The sequence below is a fragment of the Salmo salar genome, chromosome 02 (genome assembly GCF_965601325.2).
Source record: "Salmo salar chromosome 02, fSalSal1, whole genome shotgun sequence".
NCBI lineage: Eukaryota > Metazoa > Chordata > Actinopteri > Salmoniformes > Salmonidae > Salmo > Salmo salar.
Window position 1 is genome coordinate 15,366,654 of NC_138292.1, and position 16,982 is coordinate 15,383,635.

General features: G+C 41.3%; 1 protein-coding gene across 1 annotated transcript; it reads right to left on the reverse strand.

The window, feature by feature from the left end:
* Window positions 1-1,695: 1,695 nt before the first annotated feature.
* Window positions 1,696-9,988, reverse strand: LOC106586319 (CKLF-like MARVEL transmembrane domain-containing protein 6). Its single transcript, XM_014173492.3, has 5 exons — window positions 9,837-9,988; window positions 9,322-9,449; window positions 3,808-3,984; window positions 3,531-3,629; window positions 1,696-3,316 (listed from the first exon to the last, which is right to left on the reverse strand). The coding sequence occupies exons 2-5, from the start codon at window positions 9,442-9,444 to the stop codon at window positions 3,152-3,154; spliced, it is 564 nt and encodes a 187-aa protein (XP_014028967.1). The 5' UTR covers window positions 9,445-9,449; window positions 9,837-9,988; the 3' UTR covers window positions 1,696-3,151.
* Between the last annotated feature and the right edge of the window lie 6,994 nt (window positions 9,989-16,982).

Genomic DNA, 16,982 nt, shown 5'->3' on the forward strand with positions numbered 1-16,982 from the left:
ATGTGCCCTTGAGCAAGGCACTTAACCATAATTGCTCCTGTAAGTCGTTCTGGGTAAGAGCGTCTGCTAAATTACTAAAATGAAAAAAATTAAGTAAAAGGACACTATTTACTTTTTTTATATACAAAAATGAAAACTGCATTAAAATGATAGGCTTTGGATTTAGAATAGCAAAAATGACCTCTGGGATGATCATTTTATGAATATCTTTGTGGTTGACCACTCCTTAAAAACGGTTTATATTATGGTTCACATTCCCTAAAAGCAATTCCTGTTGAGCTACTGATGGTTGTCTCGTGAGTAACATGTGCCCCCTTGTGGACTAACTGAATTCACATGCAGGTTGAGGGGTTGGACCTGTACAACACTACGATCTCTGATACAGTAGAATTATTACAAGGGCTAAATAACAACAGATATCTGTACATATCCTCTGTGCAATATAAGCTCTTAACCAGTAATCCCATGAAACTAAATACTTCAGAAAAGTGATGGCATTTATTGCATGACGAATTATTGACACAATAGATGTTTTTTAAATTACAAAAATGAAGGCATAAAACATTGGCGCAAAACATTGAGTATATATTGCTATCTATGAATATTACTAGTCAGTGTTAAGGCACAGGTTTAGATAAGGGCTATGTATATGCCCAATTCCAAGTCAAACATTCAACCCTTACACCTAGTTATTTAATGTACTGTGTATCTGATAGGTTTAGGAATAGGGCACTAGTATCACATTTCTTTCATCGACAACACCACATAAACAACATTAACCTTTTACAGTATTTGTCCTGAGAAATCTTATTGTACTGTACTTGGATGGGAATGTCTTGCCTGTCAGAGGTCACTGATTATAACAGCAGTCGCTTCAATACTAATGTCTTATTCCAATACTAGAAAAAAGGCGTATTATAGATGTCTACCCTATTACTTTCTACTATTACCTAAGACATTTCAGATCAGCTGCTGGATGAATCCAGCATATCATTTGTTTCACTGTTGATTGACTGATTGCATTTTTTAAAGAAATCTGGATTTCTGACACTATCCAAAATCACATGCTACTTATCAAGTAAGTAAACTCATTGGCCAATCAAATGTGTATGAACTTTTTGGGGGAAAAGAGGTGTCCATCAGTACAATCCCAGAATATTCTCTGAAACGAACGTTTCAAAACTATTCATCTACAACCTGGGGGTTAAAGGTAGAGTCAGTGAAATGACGTTGCACAAGCAACACTACAGATATTTCAACGAGAACGATGCAAGACTTCACACACAGTATCTGCCCAGGTTCACTTAAACCTCTTACAATGTGGTAGCCACGGGAACAAAACAGCTGAGAGGTTTAGACTTGCACGCCAACGCTCTTAGTTGTTGTGGAAATTGACCCACTATGCTGTTCACTTTGTGCATCTACGTCATATCGCTAACGTTACCTTAGCTGTTGACTAAAATATGAACATTGAGGTCTCATTCTAACCTGAAAGTAACTTAATTCATTACACACAAGGTCACATGACTGAACAGAAGAAAAACTGAAAGAAGAAAATCCATCCAGGACAATAAATAGTTCAATCATCCCTGACCCCTGACCCCTCCCTCCCTCCCTCCCTGACCCCTCCCTCCCCTCCCTCCCTCCAAGTTTACTAATGAAATAAAGAAAAACACATACAATTAAAATACAAACTGTGGTTCAAAAGGCATTTAAAAACATTAGATATGGTCAGTTACAGTTTCATTGATTGCTATATTTAAAATGTATCTATATGGTATGAACACCAATAAGGAACGTGGAGTTGGACTCATAGAAATACTTACTTGCATGGACTGAAATTTTAAAACCATAGAAATCAATGACTTGGCGATACTTGTGAGAAATAGGTCTAAAATAAAATGACATAGGGGCCCATTAATTAAAAAAGTACTGTAGTTTCTGGCATTACTGTTCCCTTTCCTTACTAAAGAGTTTGAATTTAATCATATTGTCATTCCTTAACTGGCTAATAAATGATGTCGACTTAAAACGATTTCTTCCAGTTAAATAATGTAACTGTACTTTCCGAAATGGATATGAATGTGTTGTGTTTGACTGTAAATAACTGGATAAATATTGTTTAACTCCTAACCCATTTTTTAGAGAGAGATTAGATACAGCATTTTCCATAGTTGGAGGCATCTTGATAAATATTAGAGACTCAATTGCAAGTACAGATAGATGCTAATCCTAGTAACACTGAGAAATGCAGTAATGACAGTCAGTGGTAAGGCAATACAGTGATCTTAAAATCTCATTAAACTCTATTCCAGGACTCTCCAGCCCTGTTCCTGGAGAGATACAGTCCTGTAGGTTTTAACTCCAGCCCTGTTCCTGGAGAGATACAGTCCTGTAGGTTTTAACTCCAGCCCTGTTCCTGGAGAGCTACCATCCTGTAGGTTTTAACTCCAACCCTGTTCCTGGAGAGCTACCATCCTGTAGGTTTTTAACTCCAACCCTGTTCCTGGAGAGCTACCCTCCTGTAGGTTTAAACTCCAGCCCTGTTCCTGGAGAGCTACCGTCCTGTAGGTTATAACTCCAACCCTAATCTATCACACCTGATTCTAATAATTACATGGTTATAAGCTGAATCAGGTTAGTTACAACTGGGGTTGGAGTGAAAGCCTACAGGAGGATAGATCTCCAGGAACAGAGTTGGAGTGATAACCTACAGGAGGATAGATCTCCAGGAACAGGGTTGGAGTGATAACCTACAGGAGGATAGATCTCCAGGAACAGGGTTGGAGTGATAACCTACAGGAGGATAGATCTCCAGGAACAGGGTTAGAGTGATAACCTACAGGAGGATAGATCTCCAGGAACAGGGTTGGAGAGCGTTGGTTTATTTTTATCAATGAGTGGTCCCATTCCAAGCAGGTCCATGGTCCAAGGAAACAGAATGTATACAGCACAGGCCATGGCTCCTACAAAAATGGTCCCACTGCTGAGAATAAAAGCTCTGAATAAGATGTTAAAACTACTGGAGATTTCTTTCCTTCCTTTAAGCAGATATAAGGTGGCCCTCTGATAGTCTTATTGTGTTGCTTGTTTGCGTGTGTAAATGTGGGACAAAGAGATACCAGTGTTACTCGTTTAGGTATCCTTGGGCCTAGTCTGCTTCGTTCTGTTCCCTGTTGAGTTTCTCAGCCTCTGCCACGGGGGCCCCGCCGTTGCTTGCTGCTTGCTGGTTGGTCTTTTTAAAAGGAAAACCCCTGGTCTTCACAAACCAGCCAGCATCCACCAGGAATGCCACAGTGGCCAGGAAGCCAAATGCCTGAAGATAAATAGTAATAAGTTATTACTAAGTATTAACATTAGTAAAACATCTTGTGACAAACAGAAAGAAACGACACTAAACAGTTTGACAAAATAGTTCTCCTTTCAATCTAAACCCAGCTTGGTTTGGGCTGACATTTTGTCTTCATTTGAAAAAACAGTAACCAGGATCCTGAGGTATGAGGACAGTCTGAGTAAAGATGTTCATTTACCACAGCAGCATTCTCCAGGTCAGTTCCACCATTATCTGAGGCAAACACAATGGAGGCGATGAGGAAGAATGCAGCCATCAAAGCTGTGTACACAAAGTCCTGCAAGAGACAAGTCAGCATGGTTATACACCACCATACATTTAAATGGGAATACAAGTATCCTCACACACACACACAGTCTTATGAATGATAAACATACACGTTAGGCAGGTCAGTGGGCCTCATTTATCAACATATGTGCACAAAATGTGTACATTCATACACACTGAGTACTCACCAGGGAGGGCCAGCAGCTGATGCCCACTCTCTTGTGCAGGGTGGTAGCGAGGAGGATGAGGAGGAGAGTTGTGAAGAGGAAGGCTGTGCAGCTGACAAACTCAAAGAAGTACAGCGAAGAGCAGCTCATACATTTCGTCACTACCTCTTCAAGAATGAAGGCCACAAACGACAGGAGCTGAGGACACACAAGTCAAAACTAACTGATCATGTACTACCCCAGTCTCAACAACAGATGGCACTGTAGTACTACCAGAGCTAAATGGGAAGTTGTGTTTTCTGTCTCAGATATAGAACAGGTTAGAGGTAATTTAGTGTCGTCGAACATGCTTATGTATGGCTTGAGTACTGATGAACTCAGTATTACGTCTTCTGACATCAGTAGAGTTGACTCAAGAATTGAGTGACTATCATAGCCCTATGTAAATGAGGGTATATGAAAATGTCTAAATAGTTCATGCGAAGTTCAGAGTTGGGCTTGGAGGAAGGGACAACTCTAATGTAATCTTCACAATGAGAGGATTCTTCTGGTGTGACCATCACAGTACTCTTAAAGCTCATCACAGCGTGATGGAAGCACCACATACTGGCTCTATTCATAATCGCACCACACAAAATAGCTTTTTCATGTTGCCATTATAACGGTGACCAGCTAAAGGATCCACCCCTTTACAACAGCCACAGACCCCATTTTGATTTCTCAATAGTCACTATTAATAAAGATTCCTAAGAAAGGCCACAAGGCCAGCAAAACCACACTTTAACTGACTCACACGGTTCCTGACTTTGTTTTTGTTTCCTTATCGATTGTTTGGAAGGAACAGGCCAGATAGCATACTGCGCTGAGGATCTGTCCCCCCGCCAGATGGCATACTGCGCTGAGGATCTGTCCCCACGCCAGATGGCATACTGCGCTGAGGATCTGTCCCCACGCCAGATGGCATACTGCGCTGAGGATCTGTCCCCACGCCAGATAGCATACTGCGCTGAGGATCTGTCCCCACGCCAGATAGCATACTGCGCTGAGGATCTGTCCCCACGCCAGATGGCATACTGCGCTGAGGATCTGTCCCCCCGCCAGATAGCATACTGCGCTGAGGATCTGTCCCCACGCCAGATGGCATACTGCGCTGAGGATCTGTCCCCACGCCAGATGGCATACTGCGCTGAGGATCTGTCCCCACGCCAGATGGCATACTGCGCTGAGGATCTGTCCCCCCGCCAGATAGCATACTGCGCTGAGGATCTGTCCCCACGCCAGATGGCATACTGCGCTGAGGATCTGTCCCCACGCCAGATGGCATACTGCGCTGAGGATCTGTCCCCACGCCAGATGGCATACTGCGCTGAGGATCTGTCCCCACGCCAGATGGCATACTGCGCTGAGGATCTGTCCCCCCGCCAGATAGCATACTGCGCTGAGGATCTGTCCCCACGCCAGATAGCATACTGCGCTGAGGATCTGTCCCCACGCCAGATAGCATACTGCGCTGAGGATCTGTCCCCACGCCAGATGGCATACTGCGCTGAGGATCTGTCCTCACACTATTCAGCTAGACAGTGCTAAATGGGTACCTAAAACTAAACGATAGACAGCAAACATGTTCTCTGTAATACAGTGCTGAGCATAATGTGCCATATGTGTATCTATAAAAACAGTAGCTTAAACTGTACAGTATGTAGGCCTTTGTTCCATATTACAAGGTAAAATGCACCATGGTCTGTCTCCCCAGCCCTGGTGTTACTGAAGCCACAGCTCTATATCTGCAGCTTCATTACATGACCAGACAGACAGTCTGACGGCAACACTGTAATAAAGACTGGGCCTCCTACTCAAGACATCTTCTGCAGCACCTTTAACACTTTCTTTACGGTCTGTTGTGTGTGTTTAACTATTCTTGTGGGGACCAGTTAAATAAAGATTAAACCAAATTTTTTTTTTTTTTTAAGTACCCACAAGAAGAGTAAATAAACAACCATTTTGACCAACTGGGGACATTTTGTTTGTCCCCACAAGGTCAAATGCTATTTCTAGGGGGTTTAGGGTTAAGGTTCGAAATAGTGGTTAGGTTTTCTGGGATAAGGTTAGGGTATGAGTACGGGTTAGGTTTTTGGGATAAGGTTAGGGTATGAGTACGGGTTAGGTTTTTGGGATAAGGTTAGGGTATGAGTACGGGTTAGGTTTTTGGGATAAGGTTAGGGTATGAGTACGGGTTAGGTTTTTGGGATAAGGTTAGGGTATGAGTACGGGTTAGGTTTTTGGGATAAGGTTAGGGTATGAGTACGGGTTAGGTTTTTGGGATAAGGTTAGGGTATGAGTACGGGTTAGGTTTTTGGGATAAGGTTAGGGTATGAGTACGGGTTAGGTTTTTGGGATAAGGTTAGGGTATGAGTACGGGTTAGGTTTTTGGGATAAGGTTAGGGTATGAGTACGGGTTAGGTTTTTGGGATAAGGTTAGGGTATGAGCACGGGTTAGGTTTTTGGGATAAGGTTAGGGTATGAGTACGGGTTAGGGAAAATGGGATTTTGAATAGCACTGAATTGTGTGTTCCCACAAGGTTAGCTGTGCAAGACTGTGTGTGCGTGTGTGTTCTCCACAATCTTCTATGAACACACAACTCTAGCAAAGTGTTGTGTTGCAAGAGAAAGAGCAGAGTTAAAAAGCATTAGAATCCAGGGTTCCTTGTGGCTTTAAGCAGGAAATGCTTTAAATTACATTTAAATCCACAGATATTTATGTGCAATGAGCTTGCCACGCATTCTTGAAATGTTGATCAAATTTGGAGGAATCCATTGTTTCCTCACACACACACAGTAAGAAGGTCAAACAGCAAGGCTTAAAATAACCCTGGTAATGACATTTTGCATCTGGCTGCTAATTTCATTTGCAGTGCATCGCTAGATGGTATTGCTAACACCAGACTCTGATTAGCTTGACTAAGGACCCAGTGATCTGAGGAAGACAGAGCTGTGTCATCACTGTCTGTCTCCAGACTGCGCTTCCACAAGAGACAAACTCTGAATCAACTCTGACTGCTTCAGAAGGAGATGCAAAACACCCAAAAAATTGCCTGGACTAAGAGCTCAATCACAAACTATGGCAACTAGTAAACCTCCACCTCTAACCTGCTTACTCACAGGCCAACCTAAAACTACAAGAGGTGCCCTCACCCAAATAAGCCCTCCCTCTGCCCGGAAAGAGTTTGTTTCAAGATCTTGTTAACTGGGGAGAAATACAAGATAGCAGCCATAAAGCATGTGATTTGAATTCAATTGAAGATGACATTTCACTGCAGTTAGGAAGGCAGTGAAATAGTTGAAGCCTTGACATTGGGGTCTAGAAATAAGAGTAAGCCATTGATGATATCCAGTTCAAATGTAGACATTTCACAGCTCTGCCACTTGTGATGACCAGCGGGACACAGAAAGGGGTCAAACATGAGTCAACAGCAGTCTGCTGTAGTATCCTCATCCAATTCAACAGAATTGCTTTTAAAGACACCCCCAGCCAGAACATATGCGCGCCACACACACGCTGACTTAAGCACGGCTGCTCTTTCATATAGGCAAACGGGGAGGCATTTAAATCGTCTAAAATGGTTTCCGACCCAGTCTCCTCTTTAATATGTGAGCTAGGTGATATGTCCAATTGGAGTGCTGTTCTAGACAGGCTATATAGAGCTAAAGATACAGGATCTGATTTCAGCAGCTCCATAGTGACAGATTTGGACTCTGAAATCTGAAAAACCACTTTGCCGTCTTAGGCCTGACGATCAGTTAAAGGTTCCTGAGGTTCATCTCTCTGCTGACAAATACCCCAGGCCATCATGAAGGGGATGTGGGAGGACTGGGAGTGGTCTGATGGGTGCATCATCACTGTTGCAACTGTTCTGTAGATTGGTCTGACTTTCACATTTCAAGGAATAGTCAAGAAAAACAGCTGACAATGGTCACACCCTAAGAAAGCTACAAAGGTTATGATTTATAAACTTGCCTGTTAATTGTGGGATAAACAGCCCACAGTTTCTGGGAGCCGGATCCAGTTACATACAAAACAATGAAATGGTAGCGTTTGAAAATCTGCATATTCTATTTATTACACGCAGACTATCCACACAGGTGTTTATACTTAGACATTTTACATACAAACTTGTTCATCTGGTCTTATATCTGGAGCACAAAGTAAACATGTGATGACACCACTAGATAAAAGTCATATTGTCACCAGAGTTGATCTAACCCTGTTTTACTACTTGGTGCCATCAGAACAGATAGGAAGACAACCTTCTGGTCTCCCCTCTGAAATACACTGAGCAAAAATATAAAAAGCAACATGCAACCATTTCAAAGATGTTACTGAGTTACAGTTCATACAAGGGAATCAGTCAATTGAAATAAATGCATTAGGGTCTAATCTATGGATTTCACTTGACTGGGAATACAGATATGCAGCTGTTGGTCACAGATACTTTTAAAGGTAGGGGTGTGGATCAGAAAACCAGTCTGTATCTGGTGTGACCACCATTTGCCTCATGCAGTGTGACATCTCCTTCAAATCGAGTTGGCCAGGCTGTTGATTGTGGCCGGCGGAATATTGTCCCACTGCTCTTCAATAGCTGTGCGAAGTTGCTGGATATTGGCGGTAACATGAACACGGTGTCGTACATGTCGATCCAGAGCATCCCAAACGTGCTCAATGGGTGACATCTGGCGATGGAATAACGGACATTTTCAGCTTGCAGGAATTATGTACAGATCCTTGCGACATGGGGCCGTGCGTTATCATACTAAAACATGAGGTGATGGCGACGGATGAATGGCACGACAATGGGCCTCAGGATCTCGTCACGGTGTCTCTGTGCATTCACATTGTTCATGGTCCGCAGCTTATGCCTGCCCATACCATAACCCCCACCCCCACCACTCGCCCAGACAACGCCATATACATGGTCTGTGGTTGTGAGGCCGGTTGGACGTACTGCCAAATTCTCTAAAACCATGTTGAACATTCAATTCTCTAGCAACAGCTCTGGTGGACATTCCTGCAGTCAGGAATGTCCACCAGAGTCAGTCAGCATGCCAATTGCACACTCCCTCAGAACTTGAGACATCTGTGCAATTGTGTTGTGTTACAAAACTGCACATTTTAGAGTGGCCTTTTATTGACCCCAGCACAAGGTGCACCTGTGTAATGACCATGCCATTTAACCAGCTTCTTGATATGCCACACCTGTCAGTTGGATCGATTATCTTGGAAAAGGAGAAATGCTCACTAACAGGGATGTAAACAAATTTGTGCCAAAAATGTTAGAGAAATAAGCTTTTTGTGCATAAGGAAAATGCCTGGGATATTTTATTTCAGCTCATGAAACATGGGACCAACACTTTACATGTTGCATACATTTTTTTGTTTAGTGTACTTTCATGTTATGCTTGGATTAAGACTTGCCCAGCACAGTGGAACATTAACAATAACAGTATCATAACAATAACTATGATAAGAATATTACTTACCACTTCAACCACCTTTATCAAACATCTGACTTTATCCAAATTATCTGTTGGTACAATTAACCACTTTTTGGATATGGTCTCTGAAACTGTTGTTGGACTGTAGACGGGTTCCGCAGCAGCCATGGTGACTGAAATGAATAGATTTGAAGAAAAAAGTACAACTTCAATAAGACTGCAACTATGTACTTCATGTTAGTGTAGGCCTATCATGTATTAACAGTATCAGACCAGCGGCAAACTACAGAGCGAAAGCGAAAGCGTGGCATTTTGTTAACTTCAAAAGACACGATGGAAGAAATAACTTGGTGTTAAATTTAGGGTAGCCTGTCACTGGGCATTTTACAAGTATCGACTGATACTGACTCTATGTAGTCGAAAATTCATCGCCTCCGCACTCATATCAAACACTCACATAAGTGAGAACATACAGCTAACAAAGATGAAATCAAATTGAAAGGAAAAACTAATAAAGGCTATAGCCTAAGCAACAAAAAAAGTATAAACGATGGACTCACGCGTCAAGTTTGGAGCAACCAACTGAATAGGTATGGCTTTGCGATAGATATCGTATTTCCACGACTTTCCAATGATGCCCTTTGTTGTTGCGTTCTTGTTTAAAACCTGGACCCACACTTCCGCAAATGAACGGCTTGTCTACACCCCTGTCGTTAACAGAGGAGTATGGGGGGTGATAAGTGCCAGAATTAAACTAAGGCAACTGTACCACCGTGTGGCTGTTTCCTACCATTGAACGTCTGACTGACATTACATGATACCAACGCCTTAATAATATCTGCGATATATAGTATTTCACATTGTAATACACTACCCCTACATGCCATTGTATTATAGGATATATACATATTTTACATTGTAATAAACTACTCCTACATGCCATTCTGTGCTGGAGCTATGGGTTTATTTTTCCACTGACACTAGGCCTACACATTCACACTCGAACTGAATTGAATGGGGGATGCATAAGTACTTTTCACTGAAAAAGGAAAACGAGGTACAACATACAACTTCGATCAAAGACCTAAAATCATGCCTGACAACACCAATGAAATCATAACGGTATCCTAATATAGTCTGGATACAGGAGTAGCCTATTCTACAATAATGTAACTGTATATACTAGTATTATTTATGAAATTGATCAATGAAATTGTAAATGTGGGTGGGTACGCTACTTCAATCAGCGTCACTGCAGCTGTTTTACCCACCACCCACACTGTTCTCTCTCCACAAGCAACCACATCCTCTTCTCCTGTTCAACTAATTTGCCGACACACTGGAAAGGACTGTACATACAGTACCAGTCAAAAGTTTGGACAGACCTACTAATTCAAGGGTTTTTCTTTATTTTACTATTTTCTACATTGTAGAATAATAGTGAAGACATCAAAACTATGAAATAACACACATTGAATCATGTAGTAACCAAAAAAAGTGTTAAACAAATCAAAATATATTTTATATTTGAGATTCATCAAAGTAGCCACCCTTTGCTTTGATGAAAGCTTTGCACACTCTTGGCACATGAGAAGATGGCAAAGGAGATAGTGATGAGAGTGAGAGCATACAGTATGAAAATAAAGACCCCTTGGGATCTAAAGTGAGTGTGGGGTGCCTCTTGTCTCCTTTTTGTCAATTTGAGGATACTACAGTCACCCCTGGTGGAGGTTCTTGGAACACTGCTATTTAAGTCTGAGCAGAGGTTGCCGAAAACCTTCAAAGGTGGTGGTGCTAAGCTGCGTGTTATCTTGAATACCAGGCAGATGTTTGAGTACAGAATTAAATTGTGTAAACTTATTAAGTACACTCCTTTAGAAAGGGGTTCCAACAGGGATCTTTTGCAGTCACCAAAAGAGAACCCTTTTTGGTTATAGGTAGAAGTATTTTTGGTTCCATGTAGAACCTGCTGCGGAATGGAGCCCAAAAGGGTTATACCTAGGCACAGACGGGTTTCTACCTGGAACCAAAAAGGGTTATCCTATGGGGACAGTGGAAGAATCCTTTTAGGTTGTAGATATCACCTTTTTGAGTGTAGGTTCTGTTTTTTGTAAAAATAAATGCAACAGGCCCTGTGCGTCTCTGGAGGATCTAGCAAGATAGCGAATGAATGCATCACCTACTCAGTATGACTATAATGAACATGCCTAATTTGCACCATTATGCAATTATTAAGAGACTAGATACAAAAAACTAATCTTGGCAACCAATGTTCTAGCATTAATGAATTGAGGCAGGCAGATCAGAGATGTCAAGGTGGTATCCAATAATATGCTATAGTATGTGTATAGTGTAAATAACAACTACCAATAGACCTTCTAAATTAGAAGCATTTAGTCAATGAAATAATTACACTCTAAACGAGGAATGAAGTTACTCTATTTAACTAATAGCATGAAATAATTGACAAAAAAATTACAGTGTACATGAAATACATTATACATTACATAATAACACAAAGTATATGACTACCACCAATAGGCTAAAACAACGTGGTAACACGTGTCTTCAGTTCAGAATAGGCTCTAAGAGAAAACACAATGTGTGTCTGATACACACAGGAGCTTGGTAGCAAGTTCTCAAAGTATGAACAAATTCACTGTCCTTTTAACCAAATTCAAGCAGAAACGGATACCCAACCTGAATTCACATTTCTTTGCACTTTTGACTGCTTAAAACAAAAGACAGGAAAACAGCCAGATTCAAATCTAATCAACTCAATGTAAATGATAGGAGTGCATCCTAGTGTCGCTCCCTCTTTGAACTATCCGCTGCCCGACGAACAAAATAACACTCCCTGTAACAATATATCCCATAGCACTTACAGTACAATCAAATATATACACACGTGTAGCTCTTTGTGAACTCTTGAAAATTCAAACATGACAATTTAATTCACATAGTAACATTAATTTAGTTCATTCACGTTTTCATCGGTCTTCACACCTCTCCTGGCATCAGTGACCCCAGGACTTCCACGGGAACGCCAGCCAGTCAGGAGTATTATCACCATCTCATCCTTCCACTACAGTAGTCATTTATGGAAAACAAATGAAAAATTAAAGGGCCTGTCATGCCAAATACTGTTCCCCTGCAAAAGAAAAAAGGTCTTTGGGTTTCAAGGACTTCACTGCCGAAACATTGCAAAGAATACTGGCTGAAGATGCTTTTCTTTCTCAGGCCCCAGAGCCTGTAGGGATGGGTGTTGGCAGTTGAATCTGAATAAAGGATTATGTTGGGTTTTGTTTTTGTTTACTTGTATTTTGTTAAGTATTTGGGCTGATATACAGCCAGGGCAGTGGATGGCGGCATGCGCCTGTGACATTTGTTTGCAAACCACCATAGTATCAAAGAAGAAGACTCCATATGTAGTCTGACATAAATGTTTTCTTTACCATATATTTGGCTTTATATAACAAAATATTGTTAAATAGGAGAAAAAAAATTAAGCTGCTTTTGGATTGAAATTGCTGTAACGTTACTTATTTACTTACATCAGTCTCACTAGTCAGCTAGCTAGCTAGCCAGACAGTTTTGTTTAGCTAACATTAACTAGCTAGCTAACAGTTTTTGTAGCTTTCTGTTTATATGTAGCTTGCACTTCAATGGAATCCCTCAAGGAGATGTTATTTGATCTTTCCAACCAGGTGAAGTACTATGAAGGCACCACTGATCTTGACAAGAGGCGCAACATTCGTAGGGGGCAGAAATTCACTATTCAGGGTAACGTAAAGCGGTTAACTTCTATTACATAACTGGAAGGATTTAGCTATGAACAACCATTTTTCAACAACCATTTTCCATCTAGGTAGTTGGTCATCTAGAAGTTGCTAGTTCTATATCTGTCATATTGAGCTATCTAGCTATAAGTTAACCCTGATCAATCAAATGGATAGGTCTTACCAATTATGGTCATTCCAACTGCCCTTAACTAGGTGTCTTTGCTAGACAGACACACAGACAGAGATGGGGAGAGAGGGATAAAGAAAGGATGAAAGTGAGTGAAAGAGAGAGGTGGGAAGAGAGTGAAAGACAGAGAGAGATGGGGGAGAGAGAAACAAAGAAAGACAGTCGTGCAAAATTACTTGGACTTGAGTATTTCAACAACTCTTGTCTTCAAACTTGTTAGGCAATCACATGTACCTATGGGGGAAGGATGGCCAGCCACACAGGAGGGTGATTTTCACTGAGGAGAAGGAGGCCATGCTGACCGAGATGCATGTTGGCCATTTCAGAGTGAAGCGCCTGATTGCCAAAATCAACATACGCTTCTTTTGGCATGGGATTGTCAAGGATGTGGACAGCTGGGCAAGTAAAACAACCTTTTGTTTATCGATCACATTCAATTATATCTGAAATTATTATGATTTCAATGAATGTCATATCAGAGAGAACACAATGTTTCAATTTGTCACCTTGTGCTTAAAGGTCTAGCCTGACAGAAGTTTGAGAGGGTGAAGCCTGGCATAAGAGTTGAAGCCCATCAGTTGTTTTACCATGGCACATGATCGGTAAGTGTCACAGTACAAATTTTGCCCTGATAAGTTGCTTTGTAATGGTTGCTTTATTTGACCAAAGCAGAGTTCAATATTATAGATTGTGTATCATACCCTTACAAATATGAAAATCTGCATACTGAACGACAGATACGGGTAAGAATGAAGTAATCTTCTCTCTAAGACTTTATATGTTAGGGGTTGACTTCATCGGACCCTTAACGAAATACAGGAATGGCAACAGCTGGTGTCTGACGGCGACCGATTATTTTACCAAGTGGGGGGAGGCAATACCCATTCAGGTCTGTTAAGGAGGAGACCATGCTTAACTCTAAATTCCCTTCTGTAACCCATTTAAAAAGGGTGCTTGGAACCAAAAATGTATTTTCTTTGTATGATACCCATCAAGGACAAGACTGGCGAGGCCACCTCCAAGGTGATGATGGACATCTTCAACACCTACGGTTCTCCTGAGGTCATCTTGACTGACCAATGTCGTGAACTCTGAAACAAGGTACTATTAGTATTTGTTTTTCCATTGTACATAATCAGACATTTCAATATCTTCCATTGTCAGTAGATCTCCCTTTCCTACCCCTCCTCTAGGTTTGGATGAACAGACCAACCACACCCTCAAGACTGCCATGGGCAAGTCCCTTGACGGGTTCCAGGAATGGTGGGAGGACAACCTGAAGGTCATTCTCTTTGCAATTCGAGCCCTGCTTTTAACCATAAGACATCTCCACAGAAACGTATAGCCTAACGATTGCATGGTGACAGTGATTGTGTCTGTTAAACCGGTAAACTGGAAATTCTGGGGGAAAAAACTAGTTCAAGTCATGATATCAGGGATTTTCAGGTCAGAGAAAGATGCCAGAGTTTCTGAATTGGAATTCCGAGTTGGATGACCGTTCAAAACTATTTTTCCCAGTCTGAGCTTGCTTTTTTCCCCGAGTTCCCAGTTGTCTTGAACACACTGAAGTCGGTAGTCAGAGATTGCAAAGTTCTGAGTTTTTTTTTATGTGCCACTAGAGACCTAGGCTACCTCTTATTTCTGAATAGGGCTACCTCCAACAAAGAAGCGCTTATGTCTGTATTGATGTGAGAAATAGGCATATCTTCACAGTAATGGTGGCTGGCTGCGATATCAACAAGCCTAATCATTTTTGTATTGAGGTGATATTCAATTGACAAATTTCAATTGAAATTGATTAGATTACTCTGGCAATGAAAAATATTTAGATGTAAGGCGTTCATGGTGAGATCTTTAATAATAAAGTAAACAGACACTTATCCTGTTAGGGCTAGGGGGCAGTATTGACACGGCTGGATAAAAAACGTACCCGATTTAATCTGGTTACTACTCCTGCCCAGTAAATAGAATATGCATATAATTATTGGCTTTGGATAGAAAACACTCCAAAGTTTCTAAAACTGTTTGAATGGTGTCTGTGAGTATAACAGAACTCAAATGGCAGGTCAAAACCTGAGAAGATTCTGTACAGAAAGTACCCTGTCTGACCATTTCTTGGCCTTCTTTGCCATCTCTATCCATTACAAAGGATCTCTGCTGTTACGTGACACTTCCTATGGCTCACATGGGCTCTCAGAAGGCGGCAAAAAGCTGAATCGTGGCTTTGCAGGCTCTGGTTGAAAAAAAGTAGCGCGTTTGGGTAGTGGCTGGTTACAGTACTGTGAGACTCAGGCTCGTGCCCGCGTCGACCGAATGCTTTGTTTTCTTTCCTCTGTTTACCTAAACGCAGATTCCCAGTCGGAATATTATCGCTTTTTTACGAGAAAAATGCCATAAAAATGGATTTTAAACAGCGGTTGACATGCTTCGAAGTACGGTAATGGAATATTTAGAATTTTTTTGTCACGAATTGCGCCATGCTCGTAACCCTGATTTACCATTTTGGATAGTGTCTGGAACGCACGAACAAAACGCCGCTATTTGGATATAACGATGGATTATTTTGGACCAAACCAACATTTGTTATTGAAGTAGCAGTCCTGGGAGTGCATTCTGACGAAGACAACAAAGGTAATCAAACTTTTGTAATAGTAAATCTGACTTTGGTCAGGGCTAAACTTGGTGGGTGTCTAAATGGCTAGCCGTGATGGCTGGGCTATCTACTGAGAATATTGCAAAATGTGCTTTCACCGAAAAGCTATTTTAAAATCGGACATATCGAGTGCATAGAGGAGTTCTGTATCTATAATTCTTAAAATAATTGTTATGCTTTTTGTGAACGTTTATCGTGAGTAATTTAGTAAATTGTTAATAAATTCCCCGGAAGTTTGCGGGGGGTATGGCTAGTTCTGAACGTCACATGCTAATGTAAAAAGCTGGTTTTTGATATAATTATGAACTTGATTGAACAAAACATGCATGTATTGTATAACATAATGTCCTAGGAGTGTCATCTGATGAAGATCATCAAAGGTTAGTGCTGCATTTAGCTGTCTTCTGGGTTTTTGTGACATTATATGCTAGCTTGAAAAATGGGTGTCTGATTATTTCTGGCTGGGTACTCTGCTGACAATCTAATGTTTTGCTTTCGCTGTAAAGCCTTTTTAAAATCGGACAGTGTGGTTAGATTAACGAGAGTCTTGTCTTTAAAATGCTGTAAAATAGTCATATGTTTGAGAAATTGAAGTAATAGCATTTCTAAGGTATTTGAAAATCGCGCCACGGGATTCAACTGGCTGTTGCGTAGGTGGGACGAATTCGTCCCGCCTAGCCCAGAGAGGTTAAACTAACACATGATGCGTAACACATGTAGACATTTAAGGCGCTCATGGTAAGATCGTTCATAATAAACTTACAAGCAAACTGACACGTGACGTGTCAGTGCCACATTACATGACGTGAACACTACGTCTACATGATGTGTACGTGTCACGTGACATGAACATGAAGTGAACACGTCGGCAGTTTGACTTCTTAGACAAAAACTGTCTCCATTGACAGTCCATGTTAATTCATGGCAGTATTTTATGGCTTCGTGAGAGGTATCAGCAGCATCACAAGGCTTAATTCTGGCACTTATCACCCCCCATAGTAAAGTAGTCTAGCCTAGATAGACTACAGTCTAGTCTTCATACAGGATACTGTGACGCAACAATATTGTGAAACAAGTCAAAAGG

What these genes read in the sequence shown, in the direction of transcription:
- LOC106586319 (XM_014173492.3), bottom strand. Translation starts at nt 9,444, where the DNA reads ATGGCTGCTGCGGAACCCGTCTACAGTCCAACAACAGTTTCAGAGACC. An exon ending in TGATAAAGGTGGTTGAAGTG is followed by an intron (nt 3,985 to 9,321) that starts GTAAGTAATATT and finishes GTGTGTCCTCAG; the next exon opens with CTCCTGTCGTTTGTGGCCTT. An exon ending in ACCTGGAGAATGCTGCTGTG is followed by an intron (nt 3,317 to 3,530) that starts GTAAATGAACAT and finishes ATTTATCTTCAG; the next exon opens with GCATTTGGCTTCCTGGCCAC.